This window comes from Ursus maritimus, unplaced genomic scaffold (assembly GCF_017311325.1).
Source record: "Ursus maritimus isolate PB19 unplaced genomic scaffold, ASM1731132v1 scaffold_23, whole genome shotgun sequence".
Lineage (NCBI taxonomy): Eukaryota > Metazoa > Chordata > Mammalia > Carnivora > Ursidae > Ursus > Ursus maritimus.
The window spans coordinates 9,347,663-9,375,356 of record NW_024424786.1 but is presented as its reverse complement, the minus strand read 5'-3'; the positions used below and the strand labels follow the sequence as shown (position 1 = coordinate 9,375,356).

General features: G+C 39.8%; 2 protein-coding genes across 3 annotated transcripts in view; both read right to left on the bottom strand.

The window, feature by feature from the left end:
* The window catches only part of NELL1 (neural EGFL like 1), an 821,556-nt gene that overhangs the window by 267,323 nt on the left and 526,539 nt on the right, over positions 1–27,694 (bottom strand). The gene's annotated exons all lie outside the window — the stretch shown is intronic.
* On the bottom strand, positions 21,407–22,748 carry LOC103659417 (isocitrate dehydrogenase [NAD] subunit gamma, mitochondrial-like). The gene has a single exon (XM_008686932.2). It carries the CDS (start codon positions 22,574–22,576, stop codon positions 21,407–21,409), a length of 1,170 nt encoding a protein of 389 aa, XP_008685154.2. The 5' UTR covers positions 22,577–22,748.

Here is a 27,694-nt window from a genome sequence, read left to right as displayed (position 1 = left end):
AGGTTCATTCATCGTAGAGAAAGGGAGGCTGGGGAGGAGAACCCCTAAGATAGAGGGCTGCTCATGACCTCTGATCCTCACTTCCCCAGAGAGGTAAGAGGTAAGGCTTACTTAAATGCAATGGTATTTGGGTTTTAAAAAACTTCAGTGCCAAGGGCGCCTGGGTGGCTCAGTTGGTTAAGCATCCAACTCTTGGTTTCAGCGCAGGTTATGATCTCAGGGTTGTGAGATCGAGCCCCACATCAAGCTCTGTGCTCAGCGTGGAGTCTGCTTGAGATTCTCTCCCTATCCCTCTATCCCCATCCCCACTCCCTATCTCTCTCTCTAAAAATAAAAAAATCTTTAAAAAACGGCAGTGCCAGACTTCATATTTTGATAAACTATAAAATATTTCTCTTGCCTATCCCTGCCTTTCACTCCTATCCATCCTCGCACTGCATGCAAATGTGTGTAGAGTTGAGACAATTTCGAGTACTGGGTTAAGAGCATGGATTTGTAGGTTGCTCAGACATCATTAACATTCTCATCTTGCCACCTTAAGGACAGTTTACTTCAATCCTCTGAGCTTCTGAGTCCTGATATGTAAAAAGGGAATACTTAAACCTTCTCCTCGAATTGAGAAGGAAATGGGAAAATGTAAAGTACTGAGCCCAGTGTCTGGTATGTGATCAGGGTTTGAGTAATGGTAGCTGCTACTTTATCATCAGCTGTGCTATTTTTTCCATTATTTTTTCTGGAGGTGTTAGTTTATTTGAGGGGCTAGGTGTTAACATCAAGCTGTACAAAGCCGTCATTCCAAAGAGACAGAAAAAACGATCATATAAAACATCCTTTCTAAAAGAACCATCCCACATTGGAATGGTCACTGCCAGATACAAGCTAAGAACATGGGCTCTCCAGTCAGGCTGCCTGGGTTCATAGCCAAACTCAAACTCTTACTAGCTGTGGAGACAGAAGAGAAGTTACTTAACCTTTCGGTGCCTTGTTCATCTATAAAATAGGGTAATAATGGTACTCAGCCTCTTGGTTCGTGATGATTCAATGATCACCATATGAAAAATGTCTAAGACATAGAAGGTGCTCAGCAATGCTGTGGGTTTTGGGTTTTTTGTTGTCATTGTTTTTTGTTTTAGATGTAAGAGGTTATTCAGCTTCTTCTTATGCAAAATTTTAGGACTATACCACATACAGGATATGTTCAGAATGCTTTGGGGATAGCTCCAATGTTTGCATTGAAAATTAATGTAGGCATTTATAGCCATGACCCATTTTAAAGGTTCTTAAAACAGAATCCTGGCTACACAGGGACATGTTAATATTTGTGTAAAGGAAGATAAAAGAAAAAAAAATATTTGAGTTCATACTACTTTTTTTAACCAAAAGAAAGTAATTCCTAAAATGAATTTGCCCTCAAAGCCCCAAATAAACACATGGAAGCCTGAAGGACAATGTGGGTAAAAGAATGTACATCTTTTCCCATGCATGGAAAATACACATTTGTACAAAGGTAATTAAAACCTGCCTATCAATACAGGGCAACTAAATAAACTTCTTAAAGAAATATATTCCCCAGGGCGCCTGGGTGGCACAGTGGTTAGGCGTCTGCCTTCAGCTCAGGGCGTGATCCCGGCGTTATGGGATCCAGCCCCACATCAGGCTCCTCCGCTATGAGCCTGCTTCTTCCTCTCCCACTCCCCCTGCTTGTGTTCCCTCTTCCCCATGGACTTAGGCGCCCTTTTGCTCCAATATAATTTTATAACATTTAGTTTACAAAAATTGACTAAAAAGATATTTAGTACATTGCTTTGCAATGCAACATTTAATTTTATAGCATGGATAATGCATTTCTTTTTACAAATGTATCAGTTTCCTGATAGCATCAATAGGCTGCTTCAGAGTCATTAAACACTATGTGAGGAATGAGTAAAGCTACAGATCTTGTTACTGAAACACACAGATTGATTTTCAGCTCATAAAGCCACTACATGGGTTACTTGCCCAGTGTCTGCAGCCCAAATACTGAAGTTGAAAAGGAAAGCTTAGTCAACTTGAATGCCAGATTGTATACAAATTAATCCTTTCAATGGATTCCCAGCACCATTAGATACAGATGAAGTTGCCTCACAGGCACCCAGTGCTCTGCAGTTCTAGCCCTGCTACCCCATCAGCCTGTCCCCTGCGCTCCAACATGCAAAGTCCTTCCTGCTCTGAGCCTGCACAGAGACCATAACATCATTCTCTGCATGGCCACCTATCCTTCCAAACCACCATCTGTCAAACTCCTATGAAATGACATCAACACTATCAAAAGATCAAAAGGGACATCAGCTAATGACCACTCTTAGTTCAGCCTATGATTAATTTCCCCATGATAGCCTTTCTTGACCCAGGAACTAGGTCAAATTTACAAGTCATACGCTCTCCTGACACCCCGCATTCCTTCACAGAATGTATCACAACTGTCATTAGTTATTTGATTGGATCTATGTCTTCCCAATAGATTATAAGGACCAGGAGCACAGGAACCAAGTTTGTCTCTGCTTTGCTTTGGATCCTCTGCCTATGATAATGCCTAACACATAGTAGCCACTCTGACTATTTGCTCACTTTCTATTATTCCTGACATAACACCTAATGTCAAAGTATTATTGTAACTATCAGCCCATCTCGACACGCTGATTCACAGTGAGAGTGAACCCAAATATTAGTTATTATGATAAGCGTAAAAGAAAATGCACACATTTAAGGGCCAGGTAGACCTGTTTCCAATACCACCCCTATAACTTGCTTGTTTTATATACCTTGAACAAGGAAATAGTTCCTCTGAAGCTCATTTTTCTCATCTATTTAGATTTTTTTAATATTTTATTTTTAAGTAAATTTTACACCCCATGTGGGGTTTGAACTCATGACCCCAAGGACCAAGAGTTGCACGTTCTACCTACTGAGCCAGCCTAGCACCTCTATTAAATTAGGTTTAATACCAGTTTTTCTCTCACAGTTCTTGCGAAGTTCTTTTTCTTAATTCGTACAAGGCACTTATTATAGCCCTTTATATATTACGAACACTAAGTAGAACTGCTTTTATGTTAAGAGTAAGGAATTATAGCTCCTATCTCTAACCTGTCTAAAATAAACTATGTCATTAAGGTCATACACAACATGAGAATAGTGATCAGAATGAAGAGAAAGTTGGTCTCTATCATGAAAGATTAAAAAATAACTTATATTTTCTAAAAATTCCCATTCACTCATCCATTTAGGAACAGTTAAAGATGAACTTGATGAAATATTTGTATCCTCATCAGTTCTTTTCACTGAGGTAGAACTTGAGTAATGAAGAACAGGAAGGTCAGACATTTTACAACTAATGGTAAGGAATGACGGAAAGTGTCACTCATTCAGGAGCGTTTATATTTATACTTAGAGTGTTCTTTAGGCCTTAAGGGGCAGTACAGGATGAGGTAGAGAGCTTTGGAGTTGGACCTGGAATCAAAGAAGGGCATACCCACGGCTTATTAGGTCACCATGACAACATTACCGCAAGTTTCTGGGTTCAGTTGATACTTCAACAAAATAAGGATAATACACTTGGCTCCACAGAACTGAGGTAAAACTGACATAAAAGTATATGCTAAGTGTCTAACATGGTATTTGGTACACAATGTTCTAGAAAGTGGCAGCTACCTGGGCCTACCTGAAAGTAAACTCTACCTCGAACTTTGCTTTCTTCAAGGCATTTTTTTTAATTTATTTATTTTTTTTAAAGATTTTATTTATTTATTCGACAGAGACAGAGACAGCCAGCGAGAGAGGGAACACAAGCAGGGGGAGTGGGAGAGGAAGAAGCAGGCTCATAGCGGAGGAGCCTGATGTGGGGCTCGATCCCAGAACGCCGGGATCACGCCCTGAGCTGAAGGCAGACGCTTAACCGCTGTGCCACCCAGGCGCCCCTCTTCAAGGCATTTTAAAGTCTGCTTGCTCCCAATCTCTTTTCCTTTTAATGAAATTCCTATAATGTGATATTAATCCCACGGGATGATCAAAAGAAACATGTCTGACATACAGTACAGAAGTGGTTCAAGAAGGAAATTAAACCATTTACTGTGTGTATAATTAGAAATAATGTCAGCAGCTTATGGTACTATCACAAGAGAATGTCATCAGAAAATCGTTTCCCACTGCTAGATAAACTTCAAAGTAAAGCTGAAGGACTGGTAGTGAGTTGGGGAGGAAGGAGAAAACGAAAATAGAATTTTAGGGGGATGAAAGAAAAAATAAGATCTTGATGTCCCTTTCAAAAATAGCTTTCTTCCTGGGCGCGTGGGTGGCTCAGTCAGTTAAGCCTCTGATTCTTGATTTCGGCTCAGGTCAAGATCTCAGGGTTGTGAGACTGAGTCAGGCTCTGTGCTGGGCTGGGAGCCTACTCAAGATCTCTCTCTCCTTCTCCACCCTTCTTGCTCCCTCTCTTAAAAAAAAAAAAAACTTTCTTTCTAGAAGACACAGTAATCTTGGAAATGGAACCATGGCTTTATGATAAGAGAATAATACATTTATTGATTATTCCTTCTAGGGAGAGTTCATGCTGCTCTCCCCACAGTTCCAGACCTATAAGCTCTTTAGACATATTTCTTCAAAGGCTAACAAGGAAATGCAGTGTTTTACAGCCTACAGTCCTCCTGATGACCTACTCAGCCTTCTCCGAAGGAGCGCTTGGGGAGGCTTAACTTGCCCTCATTCTCAGCAGCATGCTTTCTTGGTGTGTTAGATTTTCAAATCTGGTTGGTTTCCTTTAATGCAGGTGCTATATTCATCAACATTGTTACCTTTAATAACTCCCTACACCATGATACACCCTAACCTCCTTTACCTGCGTTATCTCCTTAAGCTTGACAACCATCTCACGAGATGTTTACTGTTTTATCCCTTTTTTATGGACGAAGATACTAAGACTTGAGCAGTTGAGTCACTTTCTCGAAGTCTCTCAGTGGAAAGTGAAAAGGCCAAGGTTCCAACTTAGAGCTGTTGGATTCTTTATGACCCATGCTATTTCCTACATATGCTTAATAGTGCCTCGTGTTTGGTTTCACACACACTTTTTGTTTAGCTTGCTTCTATCTATGACAAACAGCCCTGAATCCTTCTGAGGTGAAATAAGAATAGAGAACCATACTCCCTTAATCATTAAAAAATAGTAATGTAAGGTTTACTTGTTTCCATCACTCACCAAATAAAAGGTGATCTTGAGTATAACTTGATCATCTGTGTCAGCCAAGCTATTTGTTGAACCGTAGTGTAATCTGCTTGTTAAAGCAGAGGTTCTGATGGACCTCTCTTCTGAAAGAATATGAAAGGGCTTTGGCTTTTCATTTGGAATTAAAGCCAGAGAGATCTGTCCCTATACTTTATCACAGTACAGATTATAGAACCAGTGTTTCTGCCCTGGGGCTGAGTTTTGAGGGATGTGCTTAGGTCTGTCATTACTGCTGTTGGATGTTCAGGACAGAGAGCCTAGAAAGAAACCGTGCCTGGTTGGGTTCAAAGCAATTATACCTTTATTGTGAGCCAGGGCTCCTTGGAGGGGTGTTACCTGAATTGAGTTTTGTCTTATGAAAACAGACGTGTGTGTGCATATATGTACGTGTTTGGGGCTAGCTGCACACCATGACTGAAATTCTTTCACCCACAGCAGAGAGGTATAACCCTATTAAAGCTACATGGATACTAGCATCTTTTACATTTTAATTACCCAAAGAGCTGTCAATGTTGACAGCCATGACACCTGCCAGAAGAAAACGGTATCTCCGGATCCAGGGTCACCGAGACCATTTCCAGCAGAGCAATAATGAAGTCAGGATGTCTATTTTTAGAGCAAATATTTTCAAATTAAAAAACATTATTTAAATAAACTATATAATTGAATAGGAAATCAGAGGAAAAGGTTCACCGTTAACCCCACACCCTAATTCTTCACAGAAACAATCTGTAGTGAAAGAATCTAATTCCCATTCATGGCATGGGACAACATTAGAGAACTCAGACAGCTTTTACGCCTGCTGACCTTGACTCCCAGTGCCCCTGAATGTTATTAGGTGGCAAAGTTAGGCGATATCACTGCTCATGAAAAATTTCCACACCCAGGTAGAAATAAAACTATCCCCTTCTTTCACCGCAAGCGGCAAGCGTGGTCACCTTGCACTCATTACTTCAGACAGTTTCCTATAATCTCCTTATCTCTAGATCTGGCATGAATCCAATTGCAGAGGACAATCTATGAAAAATGAGGGAACGAGCTTCCTCATTTATTAAATTAAGTCGATGAGAGTTTTCATCTGGCAAAGGGTCACTGAAAGGAGAGAATCCAGGCTGTTAATTTCAAGGGGAAGATTGTTCTCGGAACATTCCACTAGAAAGAAGATAAAAGCACTGACATACTGCAATTAGTGCAGAGGGTCCTAGTGTACGTGGAGAAACACCACGTTTCCTGAACTTTCCATCGTCATTATACTTTGGAAAGAATCAAAAAGGAGGTGCCTGTGAACTCATGGCAAGTTATGAACTAGTTTATGCTTTGATTTTCAGCTCTACTTCCTAACATGATTTATTGGGTGCACCTTTATTCCACCAGATGTTTCACTAAATTGACCCACTGGTACGAATGAAATGACCCATCACGTCAGAAGATTGACCAGCTGTTCCAATGAATTGATTAATTGTTCCAGTAGCGTCACAATTTAGCTTGACTGAAAGACTTGGCTTTTGCATATGCAGAATTCTGAGTGTGAGGTCCAAATGAAAAACACTAGGCTCCAACAGACAAAAGGTCCAAGGGCCTAAGCAGGCTTTTCAGAGAAGAGGAAACAACTGGCGAATAAACATAATCTCAACCTCATGAGCAATTAAAAACAATAAAAAAGGAAATGTTAACAAAGACCAATTTTCACTAGTCACGTTAGCCGACAGACTGATGAAAAAGTAATTCATATCCTTTGACCCAGTAATTCCACTGTGAGTACGGTCTCTCCAGAGAACAATTCTTAATATGGAAAACAGAAGGGGCACTAAGAAATTTATTACATTAGTTAGAATTATGAAAATTTGAAAGCTGAAATGTCCAAAAGTGCGTAAAAGGCTAAGAAGACTATTGTAAATGCTCAAAATAGAATATGCAGCTATTTTCTTAAAAGGTTTATGAAATATTTATAATAAATGTAATATATACCCAAAATCTATATCCCCTAGACTATGCAGTGTATACAGTTTGGTAGCTTCTGTTCATCACATGGCTTTGTAACATAAGTCTTTGGCCCTGATATTTATCATGTTCTTTTCATATCTTTTGGAAATGTCCTTTTGCTAAACACATTGCTGCGTTTTATGTGCTAGAATGGCAATTATGATTAATTTGGATGCATTTATGCTTGCCACCCATCAGGCATCAAATGATTCTCTAAGTACCCCTAGAATCTATGTGCTTCTCAAGTCTTTTACAGTGTAACAATCCTTTAAATAGCAGATTTTTCCTGCTAAATTAAATTTAAAATTCAATTACCATAAATAAGGAATAACACATCTGCATCTGCACATTTTTCTCACTGAGCTCAGAGTATAACAACATCATTTCTTATTTTCTTGACGGCTGTTGTCATTTCCCAGAAAAGATTGACCATACATTTGTGCAGAAAGTTAAATGTTACTTCCAAATGCAGTATTAAGCGTCAAGGGTTGTCTCTTGGCACCAACCATCACGCCCCTGGAATTTTGGTGTCCTAGCAAGTCTTGGTGATCAAACTGGCTATCAGCAAAAAATTAAATCTGAGTTGTGTGTGACACTGAAGACCCTCTCCATACTGTAACCTACCCACAATCCGGTCGTCTTCCCTCATTGCTTCTTCACATAAGAGAAACCACCTAAAAGACCAAGATACCCAAAGTCTTACTGTCCTTTCCTACACCGTACTCCTCATTGTGGAATGCCTCCTCCTATCTTCCACAACAATATTCCATAAGGAAATAAGTACACCATATATTTCTTGGGGCTTCCTATGTGCCCGGAAGTTTTAAGGTCACTTGGGATGTATCTCTACGCAAAATAAACGAAGATCCCTGCCCCCACTGGCATTTGTATCCTAGAGCAGGGGAGACAGACCATAGAGAATGACTGAGTAGATGGTTTAGAATAACAGAGGGGGGTAAATGCTAATTAAAGAAAAAAGAAAGAAAGAGCAGAACAGCATACAGGAGATCAGGAGCACAGGATACACGACGTAAGCTGTAAAGAAAATGGAGGCTCTAAATTAGCACAGAAATATGGGCTGCAGATGTCTGTGCTTTGCAGAAAAGAGGTAAATTTTTTTTTTTTCAGGCAAGGGAAGTGGGTTTGTCCAAGATCACACAGCTAGTGAGTTCAGTCTTAAGGACTAAATCTCAACTCTCCTGGAGGCTATTCCAATGCCCTCTCCTTTGTTACCTCAGTGTTACACGGAGGTAAAGGGAATGGACTTGGGAACCAAAGGACCAGGATTCAAGCCTTGGCTCTGTCCCTTGGACACGTTACTTAACCCTTTTGTCTAAAATGCTCCTATCTAGAAAATGAAGATAATTACGGTACCTACAATCACGAACACGTACAAAGATAAAAGGAAATGATACATAGAAGGCATTTAAACAGTGTCTCAAATATCAGTACATGCTGAATGGTATTGTAGCTTTGTTTCTTAATGTCATTAGAATGCCAAACACCTATATCATAACAATGAACAGTAGGGTCCTAGCTGCAACATTAACATTAAACGAGCATCTATTATGTGCAAGTTTTTGTTGCTCAGACATCTGTTATACACACCGTGAGTAGACTGGGACTTTTCATGCCAGTGGCTATTTTATGTTGTTTTTTATAGAAAGCGGACTCCTGGAAGGTTTCACTGGAAAAAAGAAATCAATACTGTTTAGTGACCTAAACCAGTCAGAGATCAAACAAAGCTGGAGGTCATGGTGGCAGATGAAATTCTCCTTCTTCAAACACTGAATTGACCTGGGCGTAAGTTCATCTTTGAGAAACACTGACTTTTCACAATGCCCTCTAATTTTCTGGAAGAACAAATGCTTCAATTTCCTCCATAATATAGAAAATTATAGTAAGCCAGAGAACAGTATCCATTTTATAGGAAGAACATCTTTCTGAAATTTATCCAGGCCTTCAAGAAGAGGAATTTGAAATATATCTTAGGGTATATTTTCTATCCACAAACATACATCTGTGCTTTTTCAGGTACTCATCTGAAAGCGTAATATTTTCTTCTAGACCTGAAGCACCTTGAGGGAAGAACCCATATCTTATCTAGCTCTTCCTTTTCCACAGTTCCCAACACAGTGTTCCACTCACACCAGGAATGCAACTGATGATGTCCAGTCAACACGTGAATCAATACAGACCGGATGCCCTAGCTTATCATTGTTGAGAAGAGTGCTGATATACCACAAAAAAGGAAATAGTTCGATACATTTCTGTATAAAGGCAGAAGCTAGGATAACAATGTCATCGGTACTAGCAGATCCTAATAAACCCACCTCCCATACAGAATCTCTTTCCACTTCAACTTTGGGCTTGGCTCTAAAACTTGCTCTGGCTGAGCTAATGACATCAAACGTAATATAAGCAGAGCTTGATAAGCACTTACTTGCATGTTGGAGCTTGTCTTTCTGGAATGCTTCCTCTTGGAACCCAACCACCATGCGGTAAGAAAGCCTGTCTAGCCTGATGATAGAGGAGATATCACATAAGGGAGAACGGAGACATGCCAGCCAATTAGCACCAATTGCCAGCCATGGGAATGAGGTTATCTTGGGTATTCCAGACTCTGATGAGCTCCAATCTGATCATAGCCTCATGCATGATCTCAGCCAATACCGCTCAGAATCACCACTGAGCCCAGACGACCCTCAAATCATAAAAAATAAGGAATCTTTGCTTAAAGCCAGAACACTTTGGGTTGGCTCGATGTATAATACTAGATAACTGAAACATAAGTGAAAAAGTCACATGCTTAAGACCTGGACAAACATGGGTCCTAGACCCCCTCTGCCACCTGCCAGTTCTAAGACCTTTCGGCCTATTGCAGACCTTATTAGTATTCCAATACTAAGACACCTTCCTCACAGAACTGTGAGAATTAAATAAAATAATGCCACAGCTAGCAAGTACCCCCAAAATAGTTAGCCGCCATTGTAAGCATTACTAAGGTAAAATAAATAATATGTACTTCACTTCTTTGTGGTGCTATTGATGCAAATTAGTCCAAGCCAAGCTGTCTATTATATCACTACTTCTCACCCTCTCCTTGGTCTCTATCAGATTCACACATCAAGTGTTAGAAGTAAATGGAAAAGCCTCTCTTCTGGACTAGCCTCCTGACTGCCCTCCTGGCCTCCACTCTTGTCCCCTCACCATTGTCCCTCATTCACTCTGCAGCCAAAGTGACCTATCCAAAGTCCTAAACCATTTTCCATCCCTCCCCAGCTTTAAATCTCCCTATACTAGCACTGAAACCTGAATAAATCCCAAAGCCCTTCATCTGGCCCAGAGTCCTACATGGACTTGTCACTGTATCCTTCTCCTGGCATGGCCTTCCCACCTCTCTGCAATGTCCTCTCCAACTAGGCCAGTCATCTTCAAACACCTCAAGCTCATCCTCACTCAGGGCCCTGCATCCATCATTCCTTCTACTTGCACAAGATGTTCACATGTCTTCCTGGCACTATTCAGAGGCCAACTCAGATGCCAAGTCAGAGAAACTTCTCCTTTCACCTAAAGCAACACCCACCCACAGTTTTTCTACCACTAGTTGCTTTCAGTCACAATATCTACTATTGTTTTGTTTTCCTTTCTTCCTAGCTCTTAGAACTTGACATAATATTCATTGTTCGTGTGTTTGCATGTTCATGGTCTGTCTTCCCCCTTGGAAAACAAAACTCACGTGAGAACTGGGCTTCTGTCTTTTTCATTGCTTGAGTCCCTTTGCCTACAGCAAAGGTGCACAAATTACAGCCCACAGGCTTGTTTTCTTAGGGCACGTGAGCAAAGAATGGCTTTTACATTTTTTCATGGTTGGAAAAAGTCAGAATTACAGGACATGTGAAAATTATGTCGAATTTAAATTACAGTCAGTGTCCATAAATAACATCTTCTTGGAACACATCCATGTTTATTGTCTATGGCTCCTATTGCTTTATTTATTTATTTATTTTTTTTAAGATTTTATTTATTTATTCGACAGAGATAGAGACAGCCAGCTAGAGAGGGAACACAAGCAGGGGGAGCGGGAGAGGAAGAAGCAGGCTCATAGTGGAGGAGCCTGATGTGGGGCTCGATCCCACAACGCTGGGATCACGCCCTGAGCCGAAGGCAGACGCTTTAACCGCTGTGCCACCCAGGCGCCCCTCCTATTGCTTTAAAATGGCAGAACTCAAGAGCCGCCTCAGAGACCAGATGGCCCACAAAGCCTAAAGTATTTAGTATTTGACTCTATGCACAGACACACACACACACACACAGCTGACCATGGCCTAGACGAGTGTCTGACGAATCTATATGGGTCCAAGGAGTTTTTTTAACAGGAAAAAATATCCAAAAGGGAAATTTCCCAGGATTCAGGCAACATCTGACCAAGAATACTTGTCCCCACAAAAAGCCAGTTAAGTACAAGTTTCTGACAAGGCCCTTGGAAGTCTTCCAGATTCTTTCCTCTTCTCCAAACGCACTGCATTTCTGTGAGGAGCAGAATGCAACGTCTGCATTCTCATCAAGTGTTCTAATGGATCCACACACAGTGAAAAGCTAAATGAACAGGAATTGAGATGTTTGGAAAAATTAAACACAGATTTCTTAATAAAGCTGAAAATAGCTTAATAAAGCTGAAAATAGGCTCCTGGCGTCCCAAGGCGTGTTTATTTCTGTTTAAATAGATGACTTCCCATAGACTGTTATCAGCTCAGTGGGGATCCTAGGAGAGAAGTACTTTCCTCCTCCTGTGCATTTTAAGCTCTTTTCAGATGAAATTCAGCCAGAGACTATAAAAAGCATCTGTCCATCTGGATGAGAACAATAACCATGGTCAAGTAATGCTAATACTCTTAGCTGCCCATTTCTTGAGTGCTCTAAAGAGACACCAGAGAGTCTCATAGGAGAAGATGGGGAGAGGTTGACAACTCTTTTTGCAGAAAGGTGGCTTCTTGGAAGAGGATGATGAAAGTATCAGGTGGGTGAGCGACAGGGTCATTCTCATCAGGAAAGCAGCTGTCGCTGCAGTGTGCTTACTGACTTGAATCCAGCAGCTGGGTGAATGTTTTGGCCACAGGCAAGTGTGGCTGGCATGTGTCCTGCTACCACCGCAGACAAGGGGTGACTAGAACCATGAGAGACCCCAGGCAGAGGCTGAGGCAATCAGGGCAGTATGCAGTGCCAACGGCAGGAGAATGAGGGCTGACAGACAAGGTCATAGATAAGATCTCGAACGATCGTCAAGCCCCTTTCCAGAGGAAGTAGGAGATCAAGATTGTATCAGAGCAGGGGGCTCACTCTGGAACTCCGGACCACAGAAGAGAAGATGATCTGTTTCTAGAGATCGACTTCACTATCAAGGAGACATCTGAGAGGAGATGGAGGAAACAAGACGTGTGCCAGAAAGAACAAAATGATGAAACATGCTCACCGAGTGACTGACAGAAACACAAACAAGAGAAAGGCTCTGAAGAGGCAGTAACGGCTGCAAAGTAGCTTAATAAAAAACCTTCCTAATCACAAGACTTACAGCCAACTATGATGAGGGATCTAATCAGGTTAATTAATCTATGTAAAGGGTTTATCCTTCCAAAAAAAATCACTTCATAGAAAAATCAGATGTGCACCTTAAATGCAGAAAATCCCACCTTACAGATAATCAGGGCAAGTTTTTGTAGGTAAAATGAATTCAACAATAATTGTATACAAAATAAGAAATGATGGGGGAGGGTGCCTGGGTGGCTCAGTCGGTTAAGCATCTGCCTTCGGCTCAGGTCATGATTCCCGGTCTTGGCATTGACTGCCCCATCGAGTTCCCTGCTCTGCGGGGAGCCTGCTTCTCCTTCTGCCTGCCCCTGCTTGTACTCTCTCTCTGTCAAATAAATAAATAAAATCTTAAAAAATAATGATGAGGGAAAAGTAAAAGCTTTAAATATCAGGTGATTGCTAATGATGGCAGCTCTAGAAGCTGTGTCTCTGTGCCCATATGCCATCCTCCTCCTCTCTTGTCCCCCCTCCCCAACTCACTCATGGAGGCACAACTTACTCTGGGGAGCTTTCTGATTGTCCCCTCTTGTGTGTTCTCATAGCACTCTGCTTATGTCACTACTGCAATACTCAGCACGCTCCATTTTAATTGCCCGATGATTATGGATTCTCAGGCCTCAAGAGAAAGGACATGGACTCTCAAAGCTGCAGCCTTAGAGGCTTGCACGGCACCCTGCTCAAAGCAAGAACTCAGCGGAGGACAAACGACACTGTGAAAGAAGGGAATAAGAGAAAGAACAAATGAATGAAGTTACTAGGTAAACAAGGATCTCGCTGCCGGCAAGAATAAAATTGGGATCAAAATAACCTAATTCCATCACAGCGTGGATACCGTGAATAGGATCAATCCCACAGACTTTTCTTACCCTGGAGAAAATGAGTTCTTCACAAATCAGGCTTTCTAACATCTTATTCTGATGCCTGGCATAAAGTTGATTTTGGGCATCATAGCTTTTCACAGAAATTACATTTTTTATCATGTTGAAAGATCAAAACTATATGAAGTATCTTAGGTGTGCTCTAGCCACAGCCTTAAATGGTCCAATGTAACTTCATTTGAAATTCCTTTGCATTTCTTTCCACAGTACCACCTGTACGTTCAGAAATCTCTACTTCTTCCTTTGCTATTAGATTTCTGCACAATACCTTCAAAATCTCTTTTATTTTCCACAGAATGTTCCATTTAAGAGATAAGGTAAATGCCTGAATAGGAAGCAACCCCAAAAATAAGGAGAATGATTCCCCTTTTACCAATTAAAAGATCAAAAAAAAAAAAAAAAAAAGAAGGAAAAATATTCCGGGCAAAGTTGAATAACTTCGAGGACCATATTAAATAGACATCTATGTAAATTGTTTGATGGATTCAGTTATTATGCATAGTTGTATTAAACATATTACTTAACAGGTTACATAAAATAGATCAATTTAGAAATATTAGCCTTTCTTTTACCATGATATGAAGTACTTTCATTTAATCTCTTCCCATGCATCTTGACTTCAAGGGCTTCCCCAGTATAGAGTCGTTTTTCAAGTTCTCTAAAAGTTTCCAAACCTATCATCATCCCATCTGTCTAAGTTGTTGGAGATAAAGTACTTTTTGAATCTACGTTTGATGCTTTCTTTGGAAATTTCAAGTGAAGTCACAAGAATCCAATCGTATAATGTTAGGACTTCTTGTTTTCCCATTTGTCTTACTGGTAAATATTTGTGATCCCTACATGGTGACCAAAAACTGAACTGTGTTATTAAGTGATTTTTAAAAGGCATATACATAACAATTCAATACTTGCAATTGTGAGAACACACTCCCAAGAATAATGACTAATTCTTTGTTGAGGGATTTTTTTTTTTTTTTTTGCCCGTTTCAACATTATTCTCCAGATAAATTCTACAAAAATCCTAAACTGGCAAATCTCGTGCCTTCCCCCCACCCCTCCAAATAGCTTCTTATTGTTCAAAACAAAAGAACTGAGAATACCTGGTAATATGAGAACATTTATAAGGACTTGAATTTAAGGCAATTTTTTTTTTCCCTGAGGGATAGAAAAGAGGAAAAGTGCCTTGTATTTGGACATACATGATATTCTCTCTCTCTTTTGTGGCAACATTCATTCATTTACATCTATTTTGCATGAAGTAGATTTGGCACTAAGGGTAGCAAACCAGATGTGGAAGCGGATTAGAGCTCAGTCCAGAGTCTTCCTCTGTAGATACTGCTTTTACACTCAGGCTATGTTGGTTTTAAGCATTTGCAACATTGGTCACCAGACATTCCAATTTTTTCAATTGCTTTTGTAAAGAGCCATTTTTTTTCCATTTTAAATATATCGACTTACTTTTGTTGTTGTTGTTTCTCGAAGCAATCACAAATGCAGTATATGTAGCTTCCCATATCAGTGCCAGCAAATTCATTTTGATATAAAGAACACGCTACCACACCAAGCTCCTATGTTATTCAAATTATCAGGGAAACTCCAAGGACCAAGCGCCTTCCTCTAAAAAATGTCTAGTTCTGTAATCAGCTTCCTGCAGATATGTTTCATATTCCCAACTGAACCTATGGTAATACTTTTTTTTTTTCCAACCTCTGTAATGGTCCAGAACTGGGTAAATTTCTTCAAAATTCTCCTCCTCTTTGCACAATATAGCATTCTTTTTTGTTTGTTTCCACTTTTTTTGTTTGTTTGTTTCCACTTCCACAATATCATTATTTTAGATATACTTGTTTCAACAGCATATCATTTATCTTCGAAGTTTTTGTCCCCATCTGTCGTTACCACAAAGAAGTTGAGTATTTATCAATTTTTTTTTAAAGATTTTATTTTATTTATTTGACAGAGATAGAGACAGCCAGCGAGAGAGGGAGCACAAGCAGGGGGAGTGGGAGAGGAAGAAGCAGGCTCCCAGCGGAGGAGCCTGATGTGGGGCTCAATCCCAGAACGCCGGGATCACGCCCTGAGCCGAAGGCAGGCGCTTAACCGCTGTGCCACCCAGGCGTCCCGAGTATTTATCAATTTTTGAAATGCCACCTCTCTTCAACACTTGACACGTGGTTCAGGTACCAGATGGTCTCATTTACCTGGATATTCTGCCTTTCTCATCCTGGGCTAATATGCAAAATGAGTGAGCTCTATAAAAATTTCTTTAAGTCTGTAAACCTACAGGATTATTTTCACAAGGAAACCATTGATCTTTTGCAAAACCTAATCCACTTCCACATAAGATATGAAAAATTCACACCGTACAAATCCTCATGACCACTTAAACACTTGGGTTCTAGATATACACGGGCAGAATAGAACTCAAACTTCACCTTCTGGTAGTTGTGTGACCTCAGACAAAATTCTTAACCTCTCTGTGCCTCGGTGTTCTCTTCTATAAAATCTAATCATCATCATCTAATTGGGTTGACATGAGAATTAAATTCATACAAAGCATGTAGAATAATGCCTGGCACATTATACAGAAACACAAAAAATTATACTAGCTATAATCATGACCTTCACTCCAACTTGGTATATGTTTAGTGAATACCTACTATATGCGGGGCAGCATGCCGAGTCATTCAAGATCCAGAACACTGGCGAAATATGTCCCCTACCTTCAAGAAGCAAACAATTTATTAAGACTCAAGTCAAGTAGATGAACAATTAATACAAGACAAAATGTGAAATGAACGAGTTCAAAAGTCCAATAAAATGTTTGTGTGCATTCAGAAAGAATAAAGGGAGTACAGCAGGATAGAGATAATGAGAAACCTTTTCAAAAGGAGTTGCTATTTGAACTTTGAATAATTTGGGTAGACTTATAATAGGCAGAGAATAAACTGGGAATGTCCTTAATGAGAGAAATAGCACCATGTGGGAGGAAAAGGAAGTATCTAGGAAAGTGAAGAATATACATTGACTAGAACGAATGGACTAACTAGGAAAATCAAAACCTCTAGGAGTCGAAGACAGCATGGGCTAAAATTTTGGAGGCCCTTGAACACATTTCGAATTGAACATGTGAGGGGGATGGAACGGACTACTGGCAATCTAAACATTGCTTTAAGGAGATTGATCTGATGTCAATATTAAAATGGAGGAATGAAGGAAAAAATGTGAGGGTGAAGAACCCAGTTTTTCCTCTTTCTGTTTCTTTGTGTTTTAGGCAGCTTATGGTAAAATAAAATATAAGAAAATGGAATACAGTAAAAAATTAAATTAAGTAACAGAATGAGAAGAAATAATTCATAGACAAACAATTCTCATGGCTTTTTTTGGTGCTTCCTAGTAGCCAAGATAATGGGGAATCTCTCATACCTCACATAACCTGGTAGAAGGACCCAAATTCATGGTGAAAATCAAGTTCTCCTGGTCCTCAGTTCTGAGAGGAATCTTCTCTGTTGACCTTTTAAGCAGACTGTTTTCCCCCAAATTCAGAACTGTCCCCTCACAAGATTTTGCATCCCAGAGACCTTGAGGAAAGCTGAAGTCAGAATGTTAAAGCATCCTTCTATAAATGTCTATGTATGTAGATGGTGGTGGGGGCAGATAATTATGGAGTGATGTAGTCTAGTTGCCCAACTTTCTATTGACCTTCACTGATATCAGAATTTGAGATTAGACCACCTTTTTAATAGTCCTCAAGAAAGTATACTGATGAGAGAAGTATTATCTGGTCACACTACAGACTCATGACAAATAATTACTTGTTTTAAGCCACTAAGTTTTGAAGTGATTTCTTATGCAGCTATAAACAACTAAAGCAACCTTAATTTTTCTGACGATCTATGAAGGAAAGTATCTACTCTTTTATTTTACAGACGAGCAAACTGGAGATCAGAGAGTTTAAGCAACTTGTGCAGTGTTGCCGAGCTCCTACGTGGAACAGCTGAGATGAATGGCAGCTATGCCACCTGAACTGCTGGTAAGGCCATTAACTAAAATCGAGCCATAATGAGGAGGAGTTAATTTAGAGAAAAATCAGACAATCTGTACCTACTGTTCTTTACAATATCAGGACTTTAAATGATGCAGAGTAAACTGATAAAGCCTGAGGTAAAATTAGCCAATAAATATACAGAAATCTCAAGAAACAGAGGCAGCCTGCCAACCACCTGTTTGGTGGTTCTTTAGGGAGGAGTAGTCTTGTAGACAAAGTTCATAGACGGAAGCCAGACAGGAGTATTTTGCAATAGAGTCATTCTTCTAGTTCTCTACTCCTGCTTATGAATTCAGACCATTCTTTTTTTTTTCCCCCCATCTTTTTACCTTTCTTGCTATCTTCCTTCCATTGAGAGTGCACATAAAGTAAGAGCTGTCCCTGCCCCAGGTTCTGAGGTTATAGTGATGAACGACCCATTATTCCTGTAGCCAAGGAACGCATTGGACAGGAAGGTTGATGGGAAGGAAAGCATGTGATGCTAACCAGAGAGAGGCACACTAGGTAGGATATACAGCAAGCTCTGGGAGAACTGGGAGAGCTATTCCCCTCAATCCCAACAGAGAGTGGAAAAAAGAGTCAAGGAAACTTCCCAAAGGTGGTTAATGATTAAGTGTGTAGTCTTCTAAGATGAAAAGATCATCTCCTGAAGGGGAGAGGAACCGAGGCCACTTGCAAAGGTCTGACCTAGAAAGGATCTATAGCTGTTTAACCATGAACTCTGTCTGCACTCCCTTGGAGTGCCACACTCTGCTGTTACTAGGGTGAAGAGAAGGGACGGCAATTGTGAACCTGGAGGAGGAAGCAGATCTCAGGACACGGGAGGTCTCCCACGCTATGCTCAGCTGACCTTCTCTTAAGGCCAAAGGGAAGCTGCTGAATGAGAGGCCATAAGTAGGAAAGTGACATGAACCTATTTTCCTTTTAGAAAGATCTTACTGAGGGCATTGTAGAAAATAGATTTAAAGGAGCTAAACACCATAGGAAGGACACAAATTAGAAATAACAGAAAGTGTTAAGTTACCAATAACGAAAATGTCTAATGAGAAAGGAGGGGTCAGAGAGTAAGAAGAGAGGTAACGGGAATCAAGAAATAAAAAAGGAAAGAAATAAGGGGACTTGATGAATAAGCAGGTATGATTTGGTCCCCTTGCTGAGTGTGAGTTACAAATGCATAATATAAATTAAGCAACGTATCCAGTAAGGTCCAATGACAATAATTAATATAATTTGCCCAATACACCTCAGAATTATCTTTTAGAATGGTATAAAAGGGATAATAATGAATAATCTCTAAACACAGCAAGCACTTATCAAATGTGACAGGTACAGTGCTATCAGCGTTGTATGTTCTCACTGAGTCTTCCCAATGACCCTATGAGGTAGGTATAATGATTATCTCTCACTTTAAGAAATATGATGCAGTACATGCCAGGTCATTCATTTTTTTGGGGTGATTCGATAAACAAATATTGTTTATTTTGCTTGTATCAGACACTACGTTAGGGGCCACAAAGGACAAGGGAATAGATTACATGGCACTTGCCCTAGAAATGCTCATAGTTGGGATGCTGGGTGGCTCAGTCAGTTAAGCATCTGCCTTCGGCCCAGGTCATGATCCCAGGGTTCTGGGATTGAGTCCCACATCAGGCTCCTTGCTCAGTGGGAAGCCCGCTTCTCCCTCTACCTGCTTCTCCCACTGCTTGCCATTCCCACTGCTTGTGCACGCGCTCTCTCTCCTCTCTCTCCCTCTGACAAATGAATAAATAAAATCTTTAAAAAAACTTTTTAAAAACTACTCATAGGTAAGTGGGACAAATCTAACACTGATAAATGGAAAATTCCACTATAGAGTAACACATGCCATCATAGCTCTGGACAAAGAACTGTGGGAAGACTCTGGAGACAACCACCTTTAATCAGAGAGGGGAAAATGAAATGTACATTTGAGCTACATACATTACATACATCGGCATAAACACTCACTGTCAAACAGAAGCCAGTGGCCAGGTTACTGCCTATATGGGGCTGGCTGCGCCATATACAAATTCCCCCAGTCATGGGAGAGAGAGGTACAGAGCGGGTAGTGTGTGTTAAGGTAGGATGGGGTTGTGCGGCAGTGGAGGTGGGAGGACTTCAAGCCAAAATCCACCCCTTGCTCCACCCATCAAACCATGCCTCTAGTGCAGGTCTTAGATCTATCTGCCCAGAGCAAGGCACCATGTGTGCCAGTGACAGCCCTGGTCAACGACATGTCCAATGTCCACTAAAAGAATACCACGAGTATTTTATAACTAACTTCTTCCTTCTAGCCTTGTTCTTAGAGACTTCTAGTTGGGTAGAAGTCCTCAAACTAAATCCCCTCAAACTAGCTTTTGGTTTTCCAAACTCTGGCCCTGACTTGATACATAATGAGCATAAAATGATAAGGTACCATGAGAAGGCTGAGACTTCCGGAAACCGAAAGCAATTTTTCAAGCGTACAAGTCCACTGTCTTTAACTTGTGGTTCATGAACCACAGCAGGACCCGAACATTAAAGCTGAGACACAAAAGTTACCAAAATACATTAAGGATTCACTGTTTTTCTCAATCTCACTTTTATCTGCAGGCCATTCCTGCAGATGAAACCACTGAAAGTTGTCTTAAAATCATTGTTTTTGTTTCCAACTTGGGTAATAACAATGTCTGAGCTCTAATAAAATTATCATGTTTGTGTATTTCCCAACTATGACCTGAAAAATACTGTAAATAAAATATATTGTAATAAAATGACAGTAAATGACAGTAAACATTTAAATTAGTTCAGCGCTTTTCATTTTCTTATGTACACACTTTCCTTAAAAAAGAGATTAAAAGAAAGTAAACTATCACAGACCATGAAGCAGTGAACATGGAGTTTACAGTCCATCGTTACATTTGTACAGCAAAGAAACGTGGGCCCTGCAGACCTGTTAACTGGGGATTTGAACTCTAGACTCTTGAGTCCAACTGGAAGGAATTCAAGAATGCAGGAGAGCTGCAGTGCTCAGGGATGTCCCCATGTGAAAAATTATACCAGCGAAAATTCCTTCAGAACATAAACACAACCATGGAAAAAGATGAGATATGTAGGAGGGAATGGAAGCATTCTGTATCACCTCAGCTTTATGGTACCTTATTTATTATTAATGTTACAATGTATATTTTGTAGGCAAATTTTATTGCACTAATTAACTCATTAACAACCTCTAGAGAGAAGCCAGATTTCTCTGCGGGCTGATTTGCTGAATTTTAATGACCCAGATAAAGAGAAAATCAGTGTTCCATGTTCTGAGAAAGCCCCAGGACTCTACAAACAGCTCTGATTTATTCAGTGTATCATACCATAGAGAAGTGTGAACTGTGGATTAAAATAGAGAAGAATTCCTCAATACATAAACAACACAATAGATTTGGCTAATTTAAGCAAGCAATGTTTATGGCATTCACGATGCTTTAATTTAATAGAAAAAATCAGATTTGATTTACTTCTCTTGTCTCTTCTGAGTTGGAGCAGGAGCTAGTTTATTCCCGAGTCCACATCAACCGAGCTGGCTGGAGTTTCTAAGTGAGAAGAGGAAGGTAAAGGTGGGAGAGACTTGGGGGATAGCTCAGCCTCTGAGGCACTGACCATTTAATTGACAGTACTGATGTGGCTTATTATATTTTGAACGATGTCCAATGTGGTACTCTGGCCTCCAATGTCTGGAGTATGGACACCTTTGTTCTCCATGGATGCCAAGACTGCAGTGCGAATGCAGGTGGCATAGGAGTGGAGCTTGAGGTAATCCAGCATAATACAGCTTGCCAGCAGCATGGCAATAGGGTTGGCCATATTCTTATTGGCTAAATTTCTGCCTGACTGCTTTGAAGCTGTTTCAAACACTGCATATGTAGGGCCATAGTTTGCACCAGGCACAAGGCCCGCTCCCCCAACCAACCCTGTGCAGACATTGTTGACGATGTTTCCATAAAGATTGGGCATCACCATCACATCAAACTGCTGGGGCCGGGATACCAGCTGCATGGTGGTGTTATCCACAATCATGCCCTCAAAGGTGAGCTGAGGATAGTGGGAGGCCACTTCCCTGCAACACTGGAGGAAGAGACCATCTCCCAGTTTCATGATGTTGGCCTTATGTACAGCTGTCACTTTCTTGCGCCCCATCACTTGGGCCAGCTGGAAGGCGTATTCAGCGATGCGCAAAGACTTGGCCTTGGTAATGATTTTGAGGCTCTCAATCACTCCTTTAACACTCTCGTGCTCCAGGTTGCTGTATTCACCCTCTGTGTTTTCCCGAACGACTAAGATGTCTATGTTCTTGTGCCGGGTCTCCACACCTGGCAGACTTTTAAAATGGATGACGTTGGCATAGAGATCTAGAGTGACGCGAAACCTGTTGTTACAGGATTTGTGAGATGGTGGCAGGTTGTGGTCGGTTTCAATGTTGCCCTTCAAAGCTACGCAGTTTCGACGGACTGCCATGATGGCATTGTGAATGTCCTCTTCACTGGAAGTGGAGTTAACCATCACCTCCTCAAAGTCCACAGGCACACATGCATGTCTGAACACAGTCTTGACATGCAGCATAAGTTCAGGTCCAATGCCATCCCCAGGAATCAGAGTCACAGTGTGTCGCCCACCATACTTGGCTGATGGAGGAATACTGTGTTTAAAAGAGAAGCTCCTTAGTGAGGTTTCATGGCCAAATAAAATCCCCGAAGAATGGCGGAGAGTAGAAGGTCGCAACATGGCCTTCACAAAGCAATTGGCAGCTGTCAGCATCTTCAGTGCCATGATCATTAAGTAGAGAGTAATTTATGTAAAAATACGCATTCTTCCTCTTGTTTTGAATTGGCTCCTTTTGGTGGAATTCTAGATCCATAATTCTTGCTAGGTCACAACTGTCTCTCCTTCCTTGTATTCTATTTTGACATTCTACTGCAGTGAGAGCGAGAGCTAGCCAAGAAGTGATGTATCCAATAGAAAATATATGTATTCTATGTGCTAAGCTGTGCATGATATATTTTTTAAAAATTGGCTTTATATTTTAGAGCAGTTTCAGGTTCACAGCAAAATTGAATATGAGGTACAGAGATTTCACAGACAACACCTACATCCCATAAAATTCTCCCCCACTATCAAAATACCGCACCAGAGTGGTACATTTGTTACAATGGATGAACCCACAATGGCATAACATTTTCACCCAAAGTCCATAGTTTAAATTAGAGTTCACTCCTAGTGTAGTACTTTCGGAGTTTGGACAAATATATAATGGGGTGTATACCCCACGGTAGTATCATATAGTGTAGTTTCACAGCCCTAAAAATCTGCTCTGCTTTGCCTACTTATCACTCCCTCCCCTCCGGCCCCTGGTAACCACTGATCTTTTCAGTGTCTCCACAGTTGTGCATTTCTCAGGATGTCATATAATTGAAATCACACTGTATGTAGCCTCTTCAGATTGGCCTCATTGATTTAGTAATATGCAGTTAAGGTCACCTCCGTGTCTTTTCATGGACTGTATCTCATTTCTTTTTAGCACGGAATAATATCCCATTGTCTGGATGTACAGTGGTTTACATAGTCACCTACTGAAGGACATCTTCGTTGTTTCCAGGTTTTGATAATTATAAATAAAGCGGCTATAAATATACATGTGCAGGTTTTGTGTGGACAGAAACTTCCAACTTATTCGAGTAAGTAACAAGGACCACAACTTCTGGATCCTAGGGTAAAAGTATGATTAGTCTTGCCAGAAACTGCTCAACTGTCCTCCAAAGTGGTTATACCATTTTTCATTCCCACCAGCAGTTAATGAAAATTCCCATTATTCTACAACCTTGTCAGAATTTGTTGTCAGTGTTCCAGATTTTAGTCATTCTAATAGGCATGTACTGGTGTTTCATCGTCTTAATTTGCATTTCCCTGATGACATATAATGTGGAGTATCTTTTCATATGCTTATTTGCCATCTTCTTTGATGAGGTATCTGTCAAGGTTTTAGCCCATTTTTTAATTGGGTTGTTTGTTTTCTTATTGTTGAGTTTTAAGAGTTCTTTGTATTTTTTGGATGGCAGTCTTTTATCAGATGTGCCCTTTGCAGAGAATTTCCCCAAATCTGTGGCTTGACCTCTCATTCTCTTGACTTTTTCTTTGTTTTTAGAGAAGTTTTTAATTTTAACAAAGTCTATCTTATTATTTCTTTCATGGATCCTGCCTTTGGTGTTATAGCTAAGAAATCATTACCATACCCAAGGTCATCTAGATTTTCTCCTATATTATATTCTTAGAGTTTTATAGTTTTGCATTACATATAGGGCTATGATCCATTTTGAGTTAATTTTAGTGATGGATTTAAGGTCTGTGTGGGATTAATTTTTTTCACGTGTACATCCAGTTGTTTCAGCATCATTTGTTGAAAAGACTGTCTTTGTTCCATTATGTTGCTTTGCTTCTTTGCCAAACATCAGTTGACTATTTGTATTTCTGGACTCCCTATTCTCTTCCATTGATTCATTCAATTGTTCTGCCAATAACACTATCTTGATTACTATAGCTTTTTTAGTAAGTCTTGAAGTTGAGGACTTTCAGTTTTCTAGTTTTCCTCTTCTCCTTCAATACTGGTTGGCTCTTGTGGGTTTTTTGTCTCTCCATATACACTCTGGAATCAGCTTGTTGATACTAAAAAAATAACTTTCTGAGATTTTGATTAATTTTGCATTGAATCTATACATCAGGTGGGGAAGACCTCATATCTTGACAATATTAAGACATCCTATCCATGAATAGAAAACATCTCAATTTATTTAGGTCTTCTTTCATTTTATTCATCAGAGTTTAGTAGTTTTACTCGTCTAGACCTTCTACATATTTTTGATCTATACCTAAGTATTTCATTTTGGGGGATGCTAACATAAATTATATTGAAGTTTTAATTTTAAATTTCACTTATTCATTACTTGTATATAGGAAAATAATTGACTTCTCTGTATTAACCTTATATCCTGCAATCTTGTTATAATCACTTAGTAGTTTCAGTAGTGTTTTGCTGATTCTTTCACATTTTCTACAGAGATAATCTTGTCATCTGCAAACAACAGTTTCATTTTTTCCCTTTAATTTGTATACCGTTAATTTCCTTTCCTGTCTTACTGCATTAGCTAGAAATTCCAGTATAATATTGAAAACGAGGGGTAAGAGGAGACAACCTTGCCTTGTACTTGATCTTTGTGGGAAAGCTTTGTGTTTCTCAAAGTATGATGTTGACTGCAGGTTGTATGCACATATTCTTTGTCAAGTTAATGAAGTTCTCCTCTATTCCTAAATTATGAGAACTTTTATCATGAATGGGTGTTAGATTTTGTCAAAGCCTTCCCTGCATCTATGGTACGATCATGTGATTTTTCTTTTTTTTAGCCTATTAAAGTGACAGATTATATTAATTGATTTTTGATTGTTGAATCAGCATTGCATACCTGTGATAAATCTCAATTATGTTGTATAATTCTTTTATACATTGTTGGATTCAATTTGTTAATATTTTTTGAAGATTTTTGCATCTATGCTCATGAGAGACTGGTCTGTCATTTTCTGTTCTTGTAATGTCATTGTATGGTTTTGTTAGTAAAATAATGTTGATCTTACAGAATGAGTTAAAGGTATTTTCTCTGCTTCCATCCTCTGGAATATATTGTAGAGGAATGGTATAATTTCTTTCTTAAACGTGAACCCATTTGGGCCTGGTTTCTGTTTTGGAACATTATAAATTATTGATTCAATTTTAAAATACATGTAGGTCTATTCAGATAGTTTGCTGCTTCTTATGTGAGGTGTGACAAATTATGTATTTCAAAGAATTGTTCTGTTTCATCTAGGTTATCAAATTTGTGGGCATAAAGTTCCTCATAAAATTCTTTTATTATCCTTTTTAATGTCCATAGGATTTGTAGTAATGTCCCTTTTTTCATTTCTGCTATTAGCAATCTAGGTCCTTGCTCTTTTTTTTTAGCCTCTCTAAAGGCTTATCAATTTTACTGATCTTTCCAAAGAGGCTGCTTTGGATTTTATTGATTTCCTCTACTGATTTTCTATTTTCAGTTTCACTGATTGCTACTCCAATTCTTAATATTTCTTTTTTTTTCTGCTTACTTTAGATATCATCATCTTTTCCTAGTTTCCTAAGGTAGAGCCTTATATTATTGACTACATATCTTTATTCTTTTCTATTATATGCGTTCATCACTATACATTTCCCTCTAACCATAGCTTACACTACATACCACAAGTTTTGATAAGCTGTTTTTTTTATAAGCTGTGTTTTCGTTTTCATTTTGTTCAAAATATTTTTAAATTTCTTGGAACTTCTTCTTTGACCCACATGTTATTTAGAAATGTGTTGCTTAAACTCCAGATTTATTTTGGGATTTTCCTGCTATCTTTCTGTTACTGATTTCTAGTTTAATTCCATTGCGATCTCAGAGCAGACATTATTTGAGTCAATTCTTTTGAATTTGTTAAGGTGTGTTTTATGGCCCAGAATGTGGTCTCAGGAAATCTCCCTTGCGAGTTTGAGAAAAACGTGTATTCTGCTCTTGTTGGGTGAAATAATCTGTAGATGTCAATTACACCCGGGTCATGATGATGTTGTTTAGTTCAACTTTGTCCTTTCTCGTGTTCTGCCTACTGGAGTTTGTTCCTTTTTATTGTTAACTTTTTGAGAAACTGCCGAGCACTGTTCTACAATGACTGCGTTATTTTACATCCTCGCCAGCAATGTAAGAGAATTATAGCTTCTTCACATCCTCACCAACACTCGATATGTATTTCTAATTTTAGCTATTCTAATGTGTGGTGGTAGTATCTCACTGTTTTTGATTTGCATTTCCTTTCTAACGGTGATGATCAGTGTCTCTAAATGCATTTTCCTACCAGAGTTAGAAATATTAACATCTAGGTGTTTCTAGAAATCAACCATTCAATCTGCAAAGCAGGCAACCTCCATGCTTCCGAAAGCCATCCCAGTTATGCCACTTAACTGAAAATCAGGCATATCTTTCTTTACAAACCAGCTTTAATCCCTTCTCATTTAACTTTCAGGTACCAACGCCCCTGGTACAGGTTAGTCATTGGTGGGGGAGGGAGGGAACTTACTTATGAAGACTTCCAAAGGGCTGTCAAAATCCAAGAAGATCAAGATACAGACTTAATAATGGCTACCACTATAGAACACTCACCACATCTAAGGTGCTGTGCTGGCTATTCTCCATACACCATCATCATCTACCAAGGTGGGCATTACAGTCCCCCTTTTACAGATGAAGACACTGGATATCACAGATCTGACAAATTCATATCATTATGAATTAACAGAGAATGGCAACAGCTAAGGTGAGCATACCCAGGGCTCCTAGAGGCCTAAGCCAGTGCTCTCAAACACAGTCACTGATCACCGCAGGATCTCATTGAAATAGAGATTCTAATTCAACAGTTCTGTTAAGGGAAGAGTGCAAATTCTGCATTTCTAAAGAGCTCCCAAGTGATACGGATTCTACTGGCCCCTTACCACGTTCTGAGTAGCAAGGGCCTGTCTTTACCTCCTCACAAGGTGCAGCCAGGTGCTTACAGCATTTGGTGTGGTTGGACGCAGCCCACTGGGAGTAAAAAAAGGAGGTAGTACTTGCTTCCTCCTCCTGAAAACTGATATAAAACAGCTGTAGCATAAGAGCCAGCTGGGTACCTGTTGGTCACTTAATATGTCACATAAGATAGATAATAGCTGTCCGTCCCCAGGGCCAGAGGCTAAAGCAGATGATAATACCAAGAGAGAACAATGGAAGAGAAATGACCCAGGCTCAGCTACACAATTTTGTTTCTACCAATGGGTCACTGTTACATAACGATACACACAAATCTTCC